The sequence below is a fragment of the Pseudophryne corroboree genome, chromosome 12, assembly GCF_028390025.1.
Source record: "Pseudophryne corroboree isolate aPseCor3 chromosome 12, aPseCor3.hap2, whole genome shotgun sequence".
Taxonomy (NCBI): domain Eukaryota; kingdom Metazoa; phylum Chordata; class Amphibia; order Anura; family Myobatrachidae; genus Pseudophryne; species Pseudophryne corroboree.
Window position 1 is genome coordinate 116,822,856 of NC_086455.1, and position 20,313 is coordinate 116,843,168.

The 20,313-nt window shown below is 45.3% G+C and overlaps 1 protein-coding gene across 12 annotated transcripts in view; it reads right to left on the reverse strand.

Annotated features, from left to right (window-relative positions):
* MGA (MAX dimerization protein MGA) overlaps nucleotides 1-20,313 on the reverse strand; it is a 428,176-nt gene that overhangs the window by 106,140 nt on the left and 301,723 nt on the right. For all 12 annotated transcript variants that reach the window (XM_063947913.1, XM_063947912.1, XM_063947915.1 and 9 more), the window contains 2 exons: nucleotides 12,896-13,192; nucleotides 5,391-6,496 (listed from right to left, as the gene is read on the reverse strand). In XM_063947913.1, the coding sequence (XP_063803983.1) occupies nucleotides 5,391-6,496; nucleotides 12,896-13,192 (1,403 nt within the window). The remainder of the gene's footprint in view (nucleotides 1-5,390; nucleotides 6,497-12,895; nucleotides 13,193-20,313) is intronic.

The window sequence follows — 20,313 nt, forward strand, 5'->3', positions numbered from 1 at the left end:
ATAACCCTTTGTTAAGCAATAACTATATACACGTATTGCAGAAAGTCCGCACTTTGGACGGGCGCCCAGCATCCACTACGGACTACGAGAAATAGAATTACCGGTGAGTAAAATCTTATTTTCTCTAACGTTTTAGTGGATGCTGGGGTCTCCGTAAGGACCATGGGGATTATACCAAAGCTCCCAAACGGGCGGGAGAGTGCGGATGACTCTGCAGCCCCGATTGAGCAAACAAGAGGTCCTCCTCAGCCAGGGTATCAAACTTGTAGAACTTTGCAAAAAAGTGTTTGAACCTGACCAAGTAGCCGCTCGGCAAAGTTGTAATGCCGAGACCCCTCGGGCAGCCGCCCAAGAAGAGCCCACCTTCCTAGTGGAATGGGCCTTAACTGATTTTGGCAGCGGCAATCCAGCCGCAGAATGTGCCTGCTGAATCGTGTTACAGATCCAGCGAGCAATAGTTTGCTTTGAAGCAGGAGCACCAAGCTTGTTGGATGCATACAGGATAAACGACGACTCAGTTTTCCTGACCCTAGCCATTCTGGCTACATAAACCTTCAAAGCCCTGACCACATCAAGCAACTCGGAATCCTCCAAGTCAGTAGTAGCCACAGGCACCACAATAGGTTGGTTTATATGAAAAGATGAAACCACTTTCGGCAGAAATTGTGGACGGGTCCGCAATTCTGCTCTATCCACATGAAAAACCAGATAGGGGCTTATATGTAACAAAGCCGCCAACTCTGACACACGCCTAGCCGAAGCCAAGGCTAATAGCATGACCACCTTCCACGTGAGATATTTCAACTCCACCATTTTAAGTGGTTTAAACCAGTGGGATTTCAGGAAACTTAACGCCACGTTAAGATCCCAAGGTGCCACTGGAGGCACAAAAGGAGGCTGAATATGCAGCACTCCCTTTACAAACGTCTGAACTTCAGGTAGAGAAGCCAACTCCTTTTGAAAGAAAATGGATAGGGCCGAAATCTGGACCTTAATGGAACCCAATTTTAGGCCCAAATTCACTCCGGACTGTAGGAAGTGAAGGAAACGGCCCAGCTGGAAATCCTCTGTAGGAGCATTCCTGGCCTCACACCAAGCAACATATTTTCGCCATATACGGTGATCATGTTGAGCTGTCTCGTCCTTCCTAGCCTTTATCAGCGTAGGAATGACCTCTTCCGGAATGCCTTTTTCTGCTAGCATACGGTGTTCAACCGCCATGCCGTCAAACGCAGCCGCGGTAAGTCTTGGAACAGACAGGGCCACTGTTGCAACAAGTCCTGTCTTAGAGGAAGAGGCTACGGGTCCTCTGTGAGCATTTCTTGCAGATCTGGATACCAAGTCCTTCGTGGCCAATCTGGAACAATGAGGATTGTTCTCACTCCTCTTTTTCTTATTATCCTCAGCACCTTGGGTATGAGAGGAAGAGGAGGAAATACATAGACCGACTGGAACACCCACGGTGTCACCAGGGCGTCCACAGCTATCGCCTGAGGGTCTCTTGACCTGGCGCAATACCTCTGTAGCTTTTTGTTGAGGCAGGATACCATCATGTCCACCTGTGGCAGTTCCCACCGACTTGTAATCTGTGCGAAGACTTCCTGATGAAGTCCCCACTCTCCCGGGTGGAGGTCGTGTCTGCTGAGGAAGTCCGCTTCCCAGTTGTCCACTCCCGGGATGAACACTGCTGACAGTGCGCTTACGCGATTCTCCGCTCAGCAAAGAATTCTGGTGGCTTCCGCCATCGCCACCCTGCTCCTTGTGCCGCCTTGTCGGTTTACATGAGCCACTGCGGTGATGTTGTCTGACTGAATCAGAACCGGTTGGTCGCGAATCAGGGTCTCCGCTTGACGTAGGGCGTTGTACATGGCCCTTAGTTCCAGGATGTTGATGTGAAGGCAAGTCTCTTGACTTGACCACAGACCTTGGAAATTTCTTCCCTGTGTGACTGCTCTCCAACCTCGGAGGCTTGCGTCCGTGGTCACCAGGACGGCCCTAGAGAAGGTGAGCGCTCTGCAGCCACCACAGGAGTGACACCCTGGCCCTGGGGGATAGGGTGATTAACTGATGCATCTGAAGATGTGATCCGGACCACTTATCCAGTAAATCCCATTGAAAGGTCCTCGCATGGAACCTGCCGAAGGGAATGGCCTCGTATGAAGCCACCATCTTTCCCAGGACTCGGGTGCAGTGATGTACTGACACCTGTTTTGGTTTTAATAGGTTCCTGACCAGTGTCATGAGTTCCTGAGCTTTCTCTATCGGGAGATAAACCCTTTTCTGGTCTGTGTCTAGAATCATGCCCAGGAAAGGCAGACGAGTCGTAGGAACCAACTGCGACTTTGGAATATTCAGAATCCAGCCGTGTTGCCGTAACACTTCCAGAGAAATGCGACGCTGTTCAGCAACTGCTCTCTTGATCTCACTTTTATGAGGAGATCGTCCAAGTACGGGATAATGGTGACCCCTTGCTTCCGCAGGAGTACCATCATTTCCGCCATTACCTTGGTAAATATTCTCGGTGCCGTGGAGAGACCAAACGGCAACGTCTGAAATTGGTAATGACAATCCAGTACCACAAATCTGAGGTACGCCTGATGAGGTGGATAAATGGGGACATGACGGTATGCATCCTTTATGTCCAGAGACACCATAAAATCCCCCCCTGCCAGGCTTGCGATGACCGCTCTCAGCGATTCCATCTTGAACTTGAACCTTTTCATGTATATGTTCAGGGATTTTAAATTCAATATGGGTCTGACCGAACCGTCCTGTTTCGGGACTACAAACATGGTCGAATAATAACCCCTTCCCTGTGGAAGGAGGGGAACCTTGACCACCACCTGTTGAATATACAATTTGTGAATTGCAGTTAACACTATTTCCCCTCTCGTTGGGGGAAGCTGGTAAGGCCGATTTGAGGTATCTGAGGGGGCATCTCTTCGAATTCCAGCTTGTATCCCTGAGACACAATATCTATAGCCCAGGGATCCACCTGGGAGTGAACCCACTTGTGGCTGAAATTTCGAAGACGTGCCCCCACCGGGCCTAGCTCCGCCTGTGGAGCCCCAGCGTCATGCGGTGGATTTTTTAGAGGCCGGGGAGGACTTCTGTTCCTGGGAACTAACTGTGTTGTGCAGCTTCTTACCTCTGCCCCTGCCTCTGGCAAGAAAGGACGCACCTCAGACTTCTTGTTTCTTTGTGATCGAAAGGACTGCATTTGATAATACGGTGCTCTCTTAGGTTATGAGGGAATAAAAGGCAAAAAATTTGACTTTCCAGCTGTAGCTGTGGAGACCAGGTCCGAAAGACCCTCCCCAAACAACTCCTCACCCTTGTAAGGTAAAACCTCCATATGCCTTTTTGAGTCGGCATCACCTGTCCATTGCAGAGTCTACAGGACCCTTCTGGCAGAAATCGACATAGCATTTATTCTAGAACCCAGTAGACTAATGTCTCTGAGCATCTCTCATATATAGGACAGCGTCTTTAATATGCCCCAGGGTCAACAATACGGTATCCTTGTCTAAGGTATCAATTTCCTCAGATAAGGTATCCGTCCATGCTGCTACAGCACTACACACCCAGGCCGACGCGATTGCCGGCCTCAGTAAGGTACCTGAATGTGTATAAATGGACTTCAGGGTAACCTCCTGTTTGCGATCCGCCGCATCTTTGAGGGTAGCCGTATCCTGTGACGGCAGGGCTACCTTCTTGGATAAGCGTGTTAAAGCTTTGTCCACCCTAGGGGAGGATTCCCAGCGTAACCTGTCCATTGGCGGGAAAGGAAACGCCATAAGAATCCTTTTGGAAATCTGCAGTTTTTTATCTGGAGATTCCCAAGCCTTTTCACATAACTCATTTAGCTCGTGTGAGGGGGGGGAAGGTTACCTCCGGCTTCTTTTCCCCATACATATGCACCCTCTTGTCAGGGACTGGGGTTTCTTCTGTGATGTGCAACACATCCTTAATTGCTATAATCATATAACTGATGGATTTAGCCAACTTTGGCTGTAACTTTGCATCATCGTAATCGACACTGGAGTCAGGATCCATGTCGGTATCTGTGTCAACAGTTTGGGATAGTGGGCGCTTCGGAGACCCCGACGGCCTCTGCGACATAGGATCAGGCACGGGTTGGGACCCTGACTGTCCCGAGGCTTCATCTTTTTCTAACTTTTTATGCAAAGAATTAACATTATCATTTAAAACCTTCCACATATCCATCCAATCAGGTGTCGGCGCCATCCGCGGAGACACCACATTCATTTGCTCCCGCTCTGCTTCCACATAGCCTTCCTCATCAGACATGTCGACACAAGCGTACTGACACACCAAACACACAGGGAATGCCCTTCTCTGAAGACAGTTCCCCCACAAGGCCCTTTGGAGAGACAGAGAGTATGCCAGCACACACCCCAGCGCTATAAACCCAGGAATAACACAGTAACTTGATGTTAACCCAGTAGCTGCTGTTTATATTGCTTTTTGCGCCTAATTATGTGCCCCCCCTCTCTTTTTACCCTCTTCTACCGTGTATCTGCAGGGGAGAGCCTCTCAGCGGAGTTGTGGAGAAAAAATGGCGCTGGTGAGTGCTGAGGAAGAAGCTCCGCCCCCTCGGCGGCGGGCTTCTGTCCCGCTTAAATATGCAATTTTTTGGCGGGGGCTCATACATATATACAGTGCCCAGCTGTATATATGCTTAACTTTGCCAAAAGAAGTCCCAAATGCTGCCCAGGGGGCGCGCCCCGCGCCCCCCCCCCCCCCCCCCCCTCCCTCCCCCTTACAGTGACCAGAGTATGTGTAGGTGTGTGGAGCAATGGCGCACAGCTGCAGTGCTGTGAGTTACCTCAGTGAAGAACACAGAGTCTTCTGCCGCCTGTGAAGTCTTCTTTGCTTCTCATACTCACCCGGCTTCTGTCTTCCGGCTCTGCGAGGGGGACGGCGGCGCGGCTCCGGGACCGGACGGCGAGGGTGAGACCCTGCGTACCGATCCCTCTGGAGCTAACGGTGTCCAGTAGCCTAAGAAGCAGGACCTAGCTTCAGAGAGTAGGGCTGCTTCTCTCCCCTCAGTCCCACGATGCAGAGAGTCTGTTGCCAGCAGAGCTCCCTGAAAATAAAATACCTAACAAAATACTTTCTCTCAGCAAACTCAGGAGAGCTCACTGAAAAGCACCCAACCCGTCTGGGCACAGTACCAAACTGAGGTCTGGAGGAGGGGCATAGAGGGAGGAGCTAGTGCACACCAGAACCTAAATTCTTTCTTAAAGTGCCCATGTCTCCTGCGGAGCCCGTCTATTCCCATGGTCCTTACGGAGTCCCCAGCATCCACTAGGACGTTTGAGAAAATACAATGAAAATGCACAGGTCGTTATTTAATAAATACTCACATAATCATCACTACTGGAGTTACATTCAGATATGTCTTTGTCAATGTCAGGAATTTCTCTCTCATCATTAGTTGAGTCTTTGACAAGTAGATCCACTGTAAGGTTTTCAACTTTCTGCTGATTTGCTGTATATGCTACGATCTCATGTCTTGCGTTGTTTTCTTTGAATAGGGATGATTTAGTTGATTTATCCCCAGTTTCCCTCAGTATCTGCTGGTCAGCTGACAAAGAGGCTGCTGACTCCACTTGCTTTGGGTCACATGGTAATACAGTTTCACTTGAGCTTTGGTCTCCTTTCACAAGGCTCTGGTTGCTTTTAAAAGCTGGTCTTTGAGTTCCTTTATCTGTAGGGCTATGGGCTCTTTTCTTACTAAATTCTTGTAACAGTGCTCCATCTGATGCTTTGAATTTATCTGCTACATCATCTTTCATTGATGAATGTTTGTTACTGCTCCATTCATTACAGGGTTCCCCACTACTCATCCTCTCTTTAGATTGAGTTATGCCCTCTTGCTGCACACCTCTAACAGAATCTTCAGTATGGTCTTGCACTTCAGTCTTTCTTTCTGATCGAGGCAGTTCTTCAAAAGGTAGATTGTCTTCCCAAGCCAGTTTTTCATTTAAAGCAGATTCTACAGGGCTTAATAATAAATCAGCCTTCGGTTTATCTGCATTATTTGAATCTTTAACAACTTCTGGTTTATCAATCATTAGTACAATGTTGGATTTAGGAGCAGAGATTTGCGGGCTGGCACTAGGAACAGCAGATGGTGGAACCTTTACTAAAGAAAAGCCTCCTGACTGAAGTGGTGTCACATTAGTTGGAACTACACCACTAGAGTAAGCTACAACTTTAGAAGGAGGCAAAGAGACATCACTAACTGCAGATTGAGCGGTATTCATTGTTAGTGTACCAAATTGAGAAAGCACAAATGGATTTGATGGAACAATTGTAACACCAGATTTTACTGGGCTGGTCTTGGAAATTGTGACAACTGGTAAAGCAGCTGGAGCAGACGTAATGGAAGTTGATGAAATGGAAGAAGATGTAGGACAGACAGATTCAGGCTTGGTTGGAAGAGGAATGCGGATACCCATAGCAGGACCTAAGTAAGATAAAGAGCATGAAGATGAAAACAAGTATCACCTTATGGATGTTGGATGAAACTGCATAGAAACAGATGACCTCTTCTGGATTTATATTAGTAGCTAAAAAAACTAATTAGCACAAGGTAAATATAATAACACTTCTTAACATCCAGTTACATTAATGTTATTAAAAAAAGGTAGACGAAAAACCATTCTAAAGCAGTAATACAATTTTATGACGGTGGGTCACTCCAAAATATTTGAAGAAAAAATTTAAATGCAGAATCTGCTTAAAGAATGGTATTATTTACTTCCAGGACTCCCAGCTAAACAATGTGACCTAGTCATAAAATCATAATATTTCAGTGCAACAATCAGACTTTATTGTGATAAAAATAGGATTTTGGTACTTACCAGGTAAATCCTTTTCCTTGAATCCATAGGGGGCACTGGAGTACTCTTGGGATATGGACGGGCTTCCGTAGGAACAGCACTGAATATTTAAATTTAGAACACTCCACCCCTCCATATCCCCGAGTACCTCTCAGTGTTTTTTACTGAACCGAACAGGAACTATAGAGAGGTTGACAATGGAGTATTACATATAACATAACTGACAATAACGAAGTTAACACATAACGTTACTGACAACTAAACAGTTGACACCCTAACCAGCACTTGTAATTTGAACCAGTCGGTGAAAGTGTGTTACCATAAGATCCTCAGAACTAACCACAACTAGGTAAAACTGCTCTGGGTGGGCGTCCAGTGTCCCCTATGGATTCAAGGAAAAGGATTTACCTGGTAAGTACCAAAATCCTATTTTCTTTATCATCCACTAGGGGTCACTGGAGTACTCTTGGGACGTACCAAAGCTTCCCCCGTGGGCGGGAGAGCTGTTTGGCACTTGTAACACTAGGCGGCCAAAGCTAGATGCTGATGCCGCAAACGTATCAAACTTGTAAAAGCGCACAAACGTGTGCACTGAAGACCATGTAGCCGCACGGCAAAGCTGCGTCGCAGAAGCCCCACGACCAGCTGCCCATGAAGTTCCCACAGAACGTGTGGAATGAGCGGTTACTGACGTAGGCGGTTGTAACCTAGCATGAAGGTAAGCCTGACGTATGGTCAGTTTTATCCATCTGGACAAAGTTTGTTTAGACGCTGGCCAACCCATCTTGGCAGCATCATAGAGAACAAACAACGTATCCGTTTTACGAACTGAAGACGTTCGGGATACATAAACGCGTAATGCGCGTACCACATCCAGAGTTCCAGAATGTGCCGTCAACACAGGAACTACTATTGGTTGATTGATGTGAAAAGATGACACTACCTTTGGTAAGAAGGCGGGATTCGTACGAAGTTCCGCTCTGTCATCATGAAACACCAAATACGGTGCCTTGCATGACAATGCACCCAAATCCGAAACGCGCCTTGCCGAAGCTAAGGCTAGAAGAAAAATTGTTTTCCAAGTGAGAAACTTTATATCCACTTGCTGTAAGGGTTCAAAATATGAAGACTGTAAGAACTCTAAAACCAGATTCAAGTCCCATGGCGCTGTAGGTGGAATGAATGGAGGCTGTACTCTGAGGACACCTTGGAGAAAAGTGCGTATAGACGGCAATAGAGCCAATCGTCTTTGAAAGTAAATTGACAACGCAGACACCTGCACCTTTAGTGTAGATAAACGCAGTCCTCCATCTAACCCTGTTTGTAGAAACAACAAGAGGCGGCATAACTTGAAAGCTGATGTCGGAAATTTCCGAGCTTCACACCAACCTATATAGGCACGCCATATTCTGTAATAATGAGCTGCCGTAACTGGCTTCCTAGCTCGTAACATGGTTGGTATAACTGAATCTGGAATGCCCTCTCTTCTTAAGAGGGCGGTCTCAACAGCCACCCCGTCAAACGCAGCCGCGCTAAATCGGTGTAAAGGAATGGACCCTGTTGTAACAGGTCTGGACGTAGCGGGAGCGGCCAAGGATCGTCTGCGAGTAATCCTCGGAGATCCGAGTACCAAGCTCTCCGAGGCCAATGAGGCGCCACTAGTATGACTGTGACAGTCTCTCTTTTGATTCGTTTTAGCACCAGAGGGAGCAACGGAAACGGTGGAAACAGATACACAAGACTGTACGGCCACTCGACCGTGAGAGCATCCACCGCCACTGCCTGTGGATCTCTTGTTCTGGACACATACTGGAATGTCTGGTGATTGTGTCGAGACGCCATCAGGTCCACCTGAGGATAACCCCATCGCTGAACCAACATGCGAAACACTTCTGGATTTAATGCCCATTCGCCTGGATGAAAATCCCGACGACTGAGATAATCCGCTTCCCAGTTGTCCACTCCCGGAATGAACACTGCCGACAATATCACCTGGTGGCATTCCGCCCAATTGAGGATTCGAGCTACTTCCCGCATTGCCATGCGGCTTCTCGTTCCTCCTTGTTTGTTGATGTATGCGACCGCCGTCGCATTGTCCGACTGCACTTGGACAGGCTGAGAGCGAAGCACGTGCACTGCTTGTCGTAGCGCATTGTAAATTGCGCGGAGTTCTAGAACATTTATAGAAAGCAATTTCTCGTGATCCGCCCAGAGACCCTGGAGCTGACAATTTTGAATTACCGCTCCCCAACCTCTGAGACTGGCGTCCGTAGTTAGAATTATCCAATTCCAACCTCCGAACCGTCTTCCTGCGGTTAAATTGTGTTCCTTGAGCCACCAGAGCAGAGATACTCTTGCTGTTGGTGACAACCTCACCCTGTGGTGAATCTGCAGATGCGAGCCCGACCACTGGGCAAGCACATTCAGCTGAAATGGACGAGAGTGAAATCTTCCGAACTGAAGCGCCTCGAAAGCTGCCACCATTGTGCCTAAGAGGCGAATGCACAAGTGTACCGACACTGTGCGTGGCTTGAGCACTAATTGTACTAGATGGCGTAGCATTTGTACTTTCTGCTGTGGTAGGTAAATTCTTTGATTGACCGTATCGAGAATCATACCTAGGAACTGAAGGCGTTGAGACGGAATTAGATGTGATTTCTTGAAGTTGACAATCCAACCGTGGTGAACCAGTACATTGTATGTTAGCAGCGCATGTTGGAGAAGTATCTGTTGAGACGGAGCTTTGATGAGCAGATCGTCTAAATACGGAACTATTGTCACTCCCAGGGATCTGAGGTGAGCTATCATCACAGACATCACTTTGGTGAATACCCGTGGCGCTGATGACAGACCAAACGGTAGAGCCTGAAACTGGTAATGGTTCTGGCGTATTGCAAACCGTAAGAATTTCTGATGAGGCTGCCAAATTGGAATGTGTAAGTACGCATCCTTGAGGTCTAGCGCAATCATAAATTCCTTTGCCTCTAAACCCGCAATCACCGAACGTAGAGACTCCATCTTGAATCTGTAGTAAGTTACGTACTGATTGAGCCCCTTTAAGTTCAATATTGGTCTGACTGAGCCATCCGGCTTCGGGACCACAAACAGACTTGAATAATAACCCTGACCCTGTTGGTGTACAGGGACCGGAATCAACACTGCCGAATCCAGTAGGGACTGAATGGCAATTTGCAAAACCCTCCTCTTGTCGTCCGACAGAGGCAATCCTGTCTTGAAAAACCGCAGAGGCGGAAGACAGTCGAACTCTATTTTGTAACCTTTTAACACTAAATTGCGGATCCAGCCATCCGCGGATGTGTGGAACCACGCCACATGGAACGTCTGAAGGCGTGCTCCCACAATTGGAGAACCGAGATGGGCTGGTAAGCCGTCATGCCACTGGCTTGTCGGTAACCTTAGCGTCTTGGCGAGTTGTGTTGGTTTGATGGAAACCACATCCGCGACCACGTCTAGCAGGCGTGGCTGATCCTCTGCCACGTCCTCGAAAGGGCTGAGGTCTAAAGGATTTGAACGAAGGTCCAGCGTACCTTCTTCTTGGAACCGGTGGAGGCAATGGTAAGAAAACAGACTTACCTCCCGTAGCCTCCGCAATCCATGCGTCCAATTCTGGACCAAACAACTTCTTTCCATCGTAAGGCAACGCCTCTATACTTCGTTTGACCTCTGCCTGATAAGTACGCAGGTAGAGTGCTCTTCGTGCCGTAATTAGCGACGATGAAATACGAGAAGTGAGCTGACAGACGTCAGTAGATGCTGTACAGAGATACTCTACAGCCTCAATCATTTGATTTACAAGAATTATCAGGTTTTCGTCATGTAAAGCAGATTTGAGTTCTGTAAGCCATATTATGAGCGCCTTAGTGACCCAAATGCCAACCAATCCAGGTCTTAGCATCACACCTGCTGCTACATACATGGATTTTAGCATAGTTTCTATCTTGCGATCTGAAGGATCTTTAAGCGTAGTAGCTGATGGCACTGGTATGGTTAATTTCTTGGTAAGCTTGGACACTGACGAATCAACTATTGGTGGATTCTCCCATGTACACGTTACCGAGTCTGGAAACGGGTAACTAGACTTAAATCTGCGAGGTATAGAAAACCGTTTATCTGGATTCTGTCGTGTTTCTACTAACATCTGATTTAGAGAATCCGACACAGGAAAACTTATTGGCGTCTTCCGTCGTTTAGTAAATACGACCTGATCATTTGTGAGAGGCTGCTCAGCTTCAGGAAACCTCAGAGACTGACGTACCGCTCTGATGAGATCATCAATGCCGGAACTGTTAACATCCTCGCCATCTGACTCCACTTCGCCCTCCTCACCCTCATCTTGTTCCGTGAGGTCTGGCATGGAATCGTCAGAATGCAACATAGCAGACACTGGAAAATCATAAGACATATGAAAGTTATCCCGTTTACCCAAAATGGATTTGGACCTTGCGCAAGACTGAGACGCCTCCGGTAGTTCTGGCGGTCTCACCCTAGACTCAGATCTTACCGTTTCCCGCTCCTGACGAGCGGCGGTCAATTCTGATTGTAACCTATCCAGTACATTTACTAACATACCCCACCGAGGGTCCGGTGAGGAAATTGGTTGTATAACAGGAGCAGAAATGGTATTCTGAACCGAATTCACAAAACATACTGTACATGTGGTAGATCCATCCGGTAATACACTGTTACAGACTTTGCAATTATGCTTTTTAGTTTTTGCTGGTGCCTTACTCATTATGGCGACAGACAATACAATACACAAAAAACAGACACCTGCACGACTCAGTAAAATAGCAGTAAGGTGTCTCTGTATATAAATCTGGCCAAGTGCAGTACACGTGGCCAGTAGTATGAAATGTGATCCCAAATTCCCACTAACACCCCTGCGCCTCCGGTGGAGTAGAGATGTAGGACAGGAACGTTCTGGAAACACAGGAGACAGACACAGGAAGCATGATTAATGGCTGCCACAGGAAGCATGGTTAATGGCTGCCATGCTTATACACATAATCACAGTGCATTCCATACTGATGTTATACAGTCTCCCTGCCAGCAAAAGCCTCATTATATATTATATATATAAATGTGTGGCATTCAACAGCCTGCTGCTGTCCCTTCTCCCCCCCCCCCCTCGCAGCTGCTCCGTAGCGTGCAGTGCGGGCCGGGCATCGGGCACCTGATAAACTGGGAGCTTAGCGCTATGACTACGGCCCCCAGCGGATACAAGCGGCGGCCGGAGCATTGGGAGAAGCGGCGGACCAGACGCGGGGAGCAGATGGCCTGTAGCGGCGGCCGGAGCATGTAAGAAGCGCTGGAGCTGAGACCCGGCGGCCAGCATTACCCGGCGGCCAGCAGCTGAGCGTTACCCGGCGGCCGGCGCTGCTGCAGCCGCAGTCAGAAAGAACACCAGCGCCTTCTCCCCTCGTCGGGACGGCAGCGGAAGCTGACCGCCCCGTTCTCATTCCTCACATACCTGCAATAGTTGTCTGTAATGAGGCTCCGACGGGGCTTCTTAGTAAGCGCCGGCCAGCCTGCAGGAAGTGTGTGTGTGTGGCTGTGAGGGAGCTCTTTCAGAGAGGCCCGACACGCCCCTGCTGCTATCAGCAGCTGCACTATCCCTGACCCTGCCTTTTGGAAGGGGGAAAGGGATACATAAAATAGAAAAAATAAAAATAATTCAAAGTAAGTGTGGACTCAGCCACATTAGCTGTTACTACTTCGAGCACAGAAAAAACACTGAGAGGTACTCGGGGATATGGAGGGGTGGAGTGTTCTAAATTTAAATATTCAGTGCTGTTCCTACGGAAGCCCGTCCATATCCCAAGAGTACTCCAGTGACCCCTAGTGGATGATAAAGAAATAAGAGGTTACCAATATTGGCAGGTAACTGCTGTGGCTGCTATTGGTGCCAGTTCAGTAGATATTGAAAGAAGAATGAATTAAGCATATTAGTAAACATCAGTATAAATGTACCCATCTCAATATATAGTTTATGTCCACGGTACCTTGTTTACGGATGACAACTTGCTGACTGCTTTGCTGAGTGTTCCCAGTACGAACTTGGTGCAATGGCACAAGCTGGAGAATTTGCCCATTAGGGTGTCTAAATAAGTTCACTCCATTAGGAGTCTTAATAGGCTGCAAGACCATTTTCTGCCCAGGGGCTGTCTGCACACACTGCACTGGGCGAACAGGAGTAGAACCAGTGGAAACTGGTATTAGCAGAAGTCGAGGGCCCAAGCGTTTGTCTAATCCAGAGGTTACAGCGGTGGGGCTTAGTGTTGATACAGACGACGGGGCCACTAATATTAAACAGAAAACCATTAGCTGTACATGTACTCCAGAACATGAAATGCTCCAAGAAAGGTTATATAAAAAACGTGCATTTTAAAACATAAGGGAACATATATCAGTCTTGGAGAGAGATAAAGTAGAGTAATTGGCCAAAGCATCCAATATGCTTCTAACTGTCAATTCAAAGACTGTGCTAGATAAATGACAGTAAGAAGCGGATTAGTTGCTTTGGGCAACAAATACACTTAATGATATGTTGTTAATGATATGGCTGTTTAACTAGATTAGCTCAAATGCGATATACATGGGATGTTCCCTAATGGATTTTGTTATGGACAAATTGATGAAAACATTTTATTCCCATCACTCTGAACCCCGCATGTGGGCACCTTTTCTCATACTGTATATGCAGTATAGTACACAGCTATATGGGGTATGCAATGGTGGATACAAGGATATCTCAGCTATTACATTTAATAAAAAAAAAATTAAAATACAAACCAGACGGGAATGCAGTCATTCTAGCACTATAATGATTGTAACAAAATATACAAAAAAGAAATAAAAGAGCGGCTAAAGTGGAAACTGAAAAGCTAGTAGCGAAGGAAAGCAAATCAAACCCCCCAAATGTTTTAAATATATCAACAGCAAAAGATTATAGGCCCTTTAAAGGACAAGCTGGGAGTTTTTAAATCAAAAACGATAACGACATTGCGGATAAATTAAATGAGTTTTTCTCATCGGTATTCAAAAGAGGACCAGATGCAAGGATTAACACACAATCTCAACAAAGATAATGTCTCACTGCTTAGTGTTTATTTGAGTGAGGACGTAGTCTGTGACAGACTAAAAAAAAATTAAGATTAATAATAATTAATAATGACGGAATTCACCCAAGGGTTCTCATGGAGCTTCACTCTGAACTAACAAAACCGCAGTTTTTGATCTTTTTTTTTTTCTTCAAAAATGTTTTTATTGCAGATTGAACAGACAAAGTAACAAATGTAGTCATGTTATGCATTGCAAACTTTTTCTGACATTTTCTGACTCTTGATATAACAATGTGGAAATGTATAGTGAAATTCACGTTGTAAGATTACGTTACTGACATTGGTATTCAATAAATTTACCATTGCAATCACTTTAGTGCTTTTTGTCATGACTTTTCTTTGTACATATGATAAAAGTAGTTTAACATCTGATTAAGAAAAATTAGAGACAACATAGAAAGAAGAAGAGGGGGAAGAAGCGGAGGAGGGGGGGGGGGGGGGCGCGGGGGTGTGAAGCCATGCGCGTCCGAATCATCCAACCCATCTTAACTCAAGTTAATTGGAGGGTCCTGTGCGAACAATCTAGTCTCATACCAGACGTTCATACGAGAGCAGTTGTGTATTTGCCTTCTAGATTCAATGGTTAAAGTGTCTATATAGCTTTCCCAAACTGAAAAGAAGTTCTCAATCTGAGAGTCTTTATGAAGTGTGGTTTCAGTCCATTCCAGTTTAAACAATTGAAATAGCTTGTCTTTGAACATGACAAGGGACGGAGGTGTGGGGGAAATCCAATGCTGCAGTATGCATTTCCTGGCTACCGATGAGACAAACAGCAATAATTTTTTGCAACCGACTGAAATTTTCGGAGAGTTCGGTAAGATTCCGAAGACCGCCCAAGCCGGGGTCAATATTAGAAAGTTCACCAGATGGTTGATTGCAAATCGTCTCACCGCCAACCAGAAACGCTGAATCATGGGACACTCCCACAGACAATGGTATAAGGTTGCTGCAGGGCTGGTGCATTTGTGACACACGGGTGAGGTACTTATACCAATTAAGTTACACCGGTGGGGGGATAGGTAACCTCTATAGAATATCTTAAAAAACATGTCCTTGTAGGAAGTGGCTGAAATTGTTTTTACAGAATACAATAGACCTTTCAAAATATCCTCTTCCCTCAAATTGGGAAAGTGTGTTTGCCATTTTGTGATGCCCGTTTGATATTGGCCATTGTGATAAGGCAACCGTAATATTTTGTAAAAGTAAGATATGGCCTTTGCCGAGTAGTTCACAGCTAGAAAGGCGTCATCTATCGGATTGCGCCAGTCATCTACGCTTAAACACTTTAGTACTTTACTAGTGTAATGTTGCGCCTGAAGGAAGGCCAGATTACACATTATCAAAAAGTCGTATCTAGAGTACGCTTGTGTATAGGTAAGAGGTTTTTTTGTGTCTAAGTTTGTAAGGTGTCTAACTGTGCGCAGTCCCTGCTCACGCCACGATCTGAATGGTTGATTCGCCAAGCCATGTTGGAAGTTGATGTTGCTCATAAAGGGGAGATGTAAAGAATAGAGTGTGTGTAATTTAGCTTTGTTGCGTATTGTGTGCCATGTTGACCATGTTGACATGAGCAGGGGATTGTCTAGTATGTGTGGGGGAATCTCATGTTTGGGTAAGTGTAAGAAACAGGTCAAGTCTAGGTTAGAAAGAAATTGCTTTTCTAGTGTGTAGTTTGCATACTGGTCTAAGCCATGGAGCCAATCCTTAATATATCTACAGGTGGCTGCTTGGTTGTACAGTTTAACGTTAGGGAAATTTATCCCACCCTCTTCTCTAGTCTTTTGTAGTATCTTTAGACTAATTCTTGGTCTCTTCTTGGCCCAGATAAATTTTCGGAATGATTCTACGATTTTTTTTTCGTCAGACAGAGTAAGTGTGAGTGGAAGAACTTGTAATGGATATAACAACTTTGGAAAGGTGATAAGTTTGATTAAGTTGGCTCTTCCCAGATATGACAATTGTAGATGTTGCCAACCCTCAAGTTCAGTTTCCACTTTTTCAATAAGTGGGGTTATGTTTGTGTAATACAGATTGTGGATATTTTTGGTTAGATTGATCCCCAAATATTGTATCTGGGAAGAGGTCCACTGCAATCCTCCAAAGGAATTATGTGGAGTGTAGGGGCGATTGCCTAGAGCCATTGCCTTTGATTTGGATAGGTTAATCCGAAATCCCGAGAACGAGCCAAAGTGATTGAGGGTATGGAACAATGGGTCCAAGCTCTCCTCGGGGTTAGAGATAAACAGCATTAAGTCATCGGCAAAGGCTTGCAGTTTTAATTCCTGGTTTCCAATTTTTGCCCCTTGAAGGGTCGGCCATTGTTGTAAATGGCGCAATAGGGGGTCCAATGCCAGGTTGAACAATAGAGGTGATAATGGACAACCCTGGCGTGTTCCTCGATGCATCTGAAATGGCTTGCCGAGAAGGCCATTGATCAACAGCCTGGTATTGGGTTTTAAGTAGAAATATTTGATCATCTCCACAAAAAGGGTTCCAAATCCCCTATGATCTAACACCTTGAACAGATATTCCCATAAGACTTTGTCAAAGGCCTTCTCTGCGTCCAAACCCAGTATTACATTTGATGAGGCCTTGTTTGCTGGCGAGGAAGCTAATACCGCTATCGCAGAGCGGATCCCTAGGACAGAATGTCGCCCCGTTGTGAAGCCCAATTGATGTGGAGTAAGAAGAGATGGCATTAAGTTTTGTAGTCTAGTAGATAGTATTCTGGCCAGGATTTTGTAGTCTTGATTTAACAATGCAATTGGCCTGTAAGATTCCATAAGAGAGGCATCTTTGCCTGGTTTAGGTAGTAGTAATGTTACAGCTTCGTTAAATGATGGGTATGGGACCTTATTGTTATAAATCTGCTGGAACAAAGTGGAAAGTGTTGGGATTATTTCAGGCTTTATAATTTTGTAGTAGTTGGCATTTAAGCCATCTGGTCCTGGTGCTTTGTTTGATTTCAGAGACTCAATGGTTACAAGGATCTCTTGTTCTGTGATTGGACTATTAAGGCCCACCATTTGATCTGATGTTAGTTTAGGCAAACCCACGTTCTCTAAGAAGGCATCTATGGTCTGTTGATTGGGTTCGCTGGATTTATACATGTCGGCGAAATAGGATTCCAGTAAGTTTAGAATATCTGGGTGGGAGGTGACAGTTACTCCGGAGCCCTGATCTAGCAGTTTCGTGATATAGCATTTTTTCTTTTGTTGTTTTGCCATAAATGCCAGAAGTCGTCCAGACTTGCCCCCCCATCTATGATACTGATTTTTCAAATATTCGGTCTTAAGTTTTGCTTCTTGTAAGAGAAAGGCTTCCAATAACCCCTTCTCCTGTAGATATATGGATTTATTTTCCTCTGTAGCAGAAAGTATATATTGCTGGTGCGAGTGTCGTAGCCTATTAGTTAAAGAATTTAATTGTTCCCTCCTATCTTTGTTACGTTTAGCTACATATGATATTATGTGTCCTCGCATTACTGCTTTGGAGGCTTCCCAAAATAGAACTATATCATCCCAATGTTGTATGTTGTCATCTACATAAGATTGCCAATTAGTTTTGAGATATTTTTGGAAATCTTCATTTTGTGATAGATATGTCGGGAAGCGCCACAGTTTAGGTGTGTAGGGGGTTTCTCCTTTCTATATCACACAATATCGGAGCATGGTCTGAAATTATGATGTTATCTATAGATGTGCGGATAACTCGCGTAAACAGGGATTCTTCTAGGAGAATATAGTCTAGTCTTGTAAAGGTGTCATGTACTCGTGAGTGATATGTGTACTCTCTGCTGAAACCATTTTGGAGCCTCCATACATCCAACAGAGAATGCTGAGAGCACAAAAGGGAGATGCCTTCTTTATTGTGAGGAGACGGGTTCACCGGAGATTTTGAATGATCTAGGGTGGTGTCATGCAATGAGTTCATGTCACCTCCGATGATTAAGTTAGGTGTGGCATGTTGCATTAGCAAGTTAGATATTGTCTGAAAGAATGAAAAATTAGGTGAGTTCGGTGCGTATATGTTGAAAAGTGTAAACTGTTCGCAATGTAGTGTTATATTTAACATGAGGAATCTGCCTTCTGGATCAGCAATAGTTTTGGTCACTTCATAATTGAGGTTCCTGGCAAATAAGATTGCTACCCCTCTTTTTTTCTTGCAATAAGAAGCCGAAATGCAATCCCCTAGCCAGGGGCTTTTTAAAGTAGGGTTTGAGTTTTTCAGCCAGTGGGTTTCTTGTAAGAATATTATGTCTGGGTGAGCTCGTTTTAAGTGTGTTAGCACTCTACGTCGCTTGATAGCTGAATTCAAGCCTGCTACATTCCATGATAAAAATCTGAAAGAATTAGAGGTGACCTGCGGGAACTGCGTTTTAAGGGATTGTGTTTGTGTCATCCTATGCCAGTTCTAACCAGGTTCGTGTGTGTGTTAATTGAGGAATACGGTACATCTGCCCTGTCCCAGCTAGCAGAGCACATGTGGGACGACTTACCAGATTGAGAATGAGACTCGGACGCGCCTGGCCTGGGAAAGAGGGGTAAAGCAGGGGGGAAATAAAGAAGAGAAAAGAACAAGCAAATTAACATCAACAATAACAGTACAGGTTGAGTATCCCTTATCCAAATATTCCGAAATACGGAATATTCCGAAATACGGACTTTTTTGAGTGAAAGTGAGATAGTGAAAACTTTCTTTTTTGATGGCTCAATGTTCACAAACTTTGTTTAATACACAAAGTTATTAAAAATATTGTATTTAATGACCTTCAGGCTGTGTGTATAAGGTGTATATGAAACATAAATGAATTGTGTGAATGTACACACACTTTTTTTAATGCACAAAGTTATAAAAAATATTGGCGAAAATGACCTTCAGGCTGTGTGTATAAGGTGTATATGTAATATAAATGCATTATGTGCTTAGATTTAGGTCGCATCACCATGATATCTCATTATGGTATACAATTATTCCAAAACACGGAAAAATCCCATATCCAAAATACTGCTGGTCCCAAGCATTTTGGATAAGAGATACTCAACCTGTAGTACATTTGGTTCCTGTCTATCGCCCATTGTTGATGGGCGAGGTTCCTGGGGTTATACCAGGAATGCGACATTAGTATGGTATCGCTAGCCTTGCTAACTTGTAATAGTCCCAGCCATCACCCATTCGGGGGCGGGTTGGTAGCTGAGGTGGGTGTAGTGAGTTTAAGACAACTTCTGGCCTGAGTAGGGTCATCAAACATGTGGGTTTTGCCATCAGTGGTTACTCTGAGTTTGGCAGGATATAGTAGGGCAAATTTGATGTTGTTTTCAAAGAGATGTTTACAGATAGGTGTGAATTCTCTACGTTTCTGAGTAACCGCATTAGAAAAGTCCTGAAATATCAGGATTTGGAAGTCACGGACTAGGAGAGTACGTCGTCTGCGGTAGGCCATTAAGACGTTTTCTTTATCCCTATAGTTCAGGAATTTGGCTATGACCGGCCTTGGCCGCGCATCTCGGTTTTCTCTTTCGGGCCCTATGCGATGTGCTCTTTCGATCATAACTGTACCTGATGGGGTGGGAATATTCAGTACGGAAATGATGTCAGTGCTAAGGAGGTCCATTAGGTCTGATCCCTTAATGGATTCGGGGATGCCTAGGAACCTCAGGTTACTCCGTCTGGTTCTGTTTTCTAAATCTTCTAGTTTAGATTCTAGTTTGATGTTGAGTTGGACTTGTGCCTCAGCAAATTGTTTGAGTTCAGAAATGGCGTCTTCATTGGTAGTGGTACGTTGTTCTACCTCTACTAAGCGTTTAGTGTTTGTTTCCAAGTGTGTTAGAATAGTGTTAATAGAGGCCTGAATGGCATCCAATTTTTGTTCAATTTGTGTTGTTTGTGTTGGATTCGGCAAACTAGAGGGGCCATCTGTGCCTCCCAAGGGGGGGCTTTCTGGAGGTGTGATGGATGGGGAAGAGTTAACCGAACCACGTGTGGTGGAGCTCGAGGGTTGGGTATTCTTACCCTTGTTCCTATTTTTCATGTTTGACAATTGGGACCTGTCTAGAAATCTGTCCATGCTATGGATGGTTGTCTTTGACCAGAAATTGGGTGTGCCCCCTAATAAGGGAAAACTGAAAACAGAATATCACATAACATGATGGTTAGGCAAGCGAACCATGTAATTTTTGAATCACATTATTGCGCTGAATGGCGTGTCAGGCATTCAGCAAATTCTAACGTGATGGAGGTCTCACAGAGAACTATGTTCTGTGATTGGTAACACCACTGATATCAGGCAAGAAAAAAAA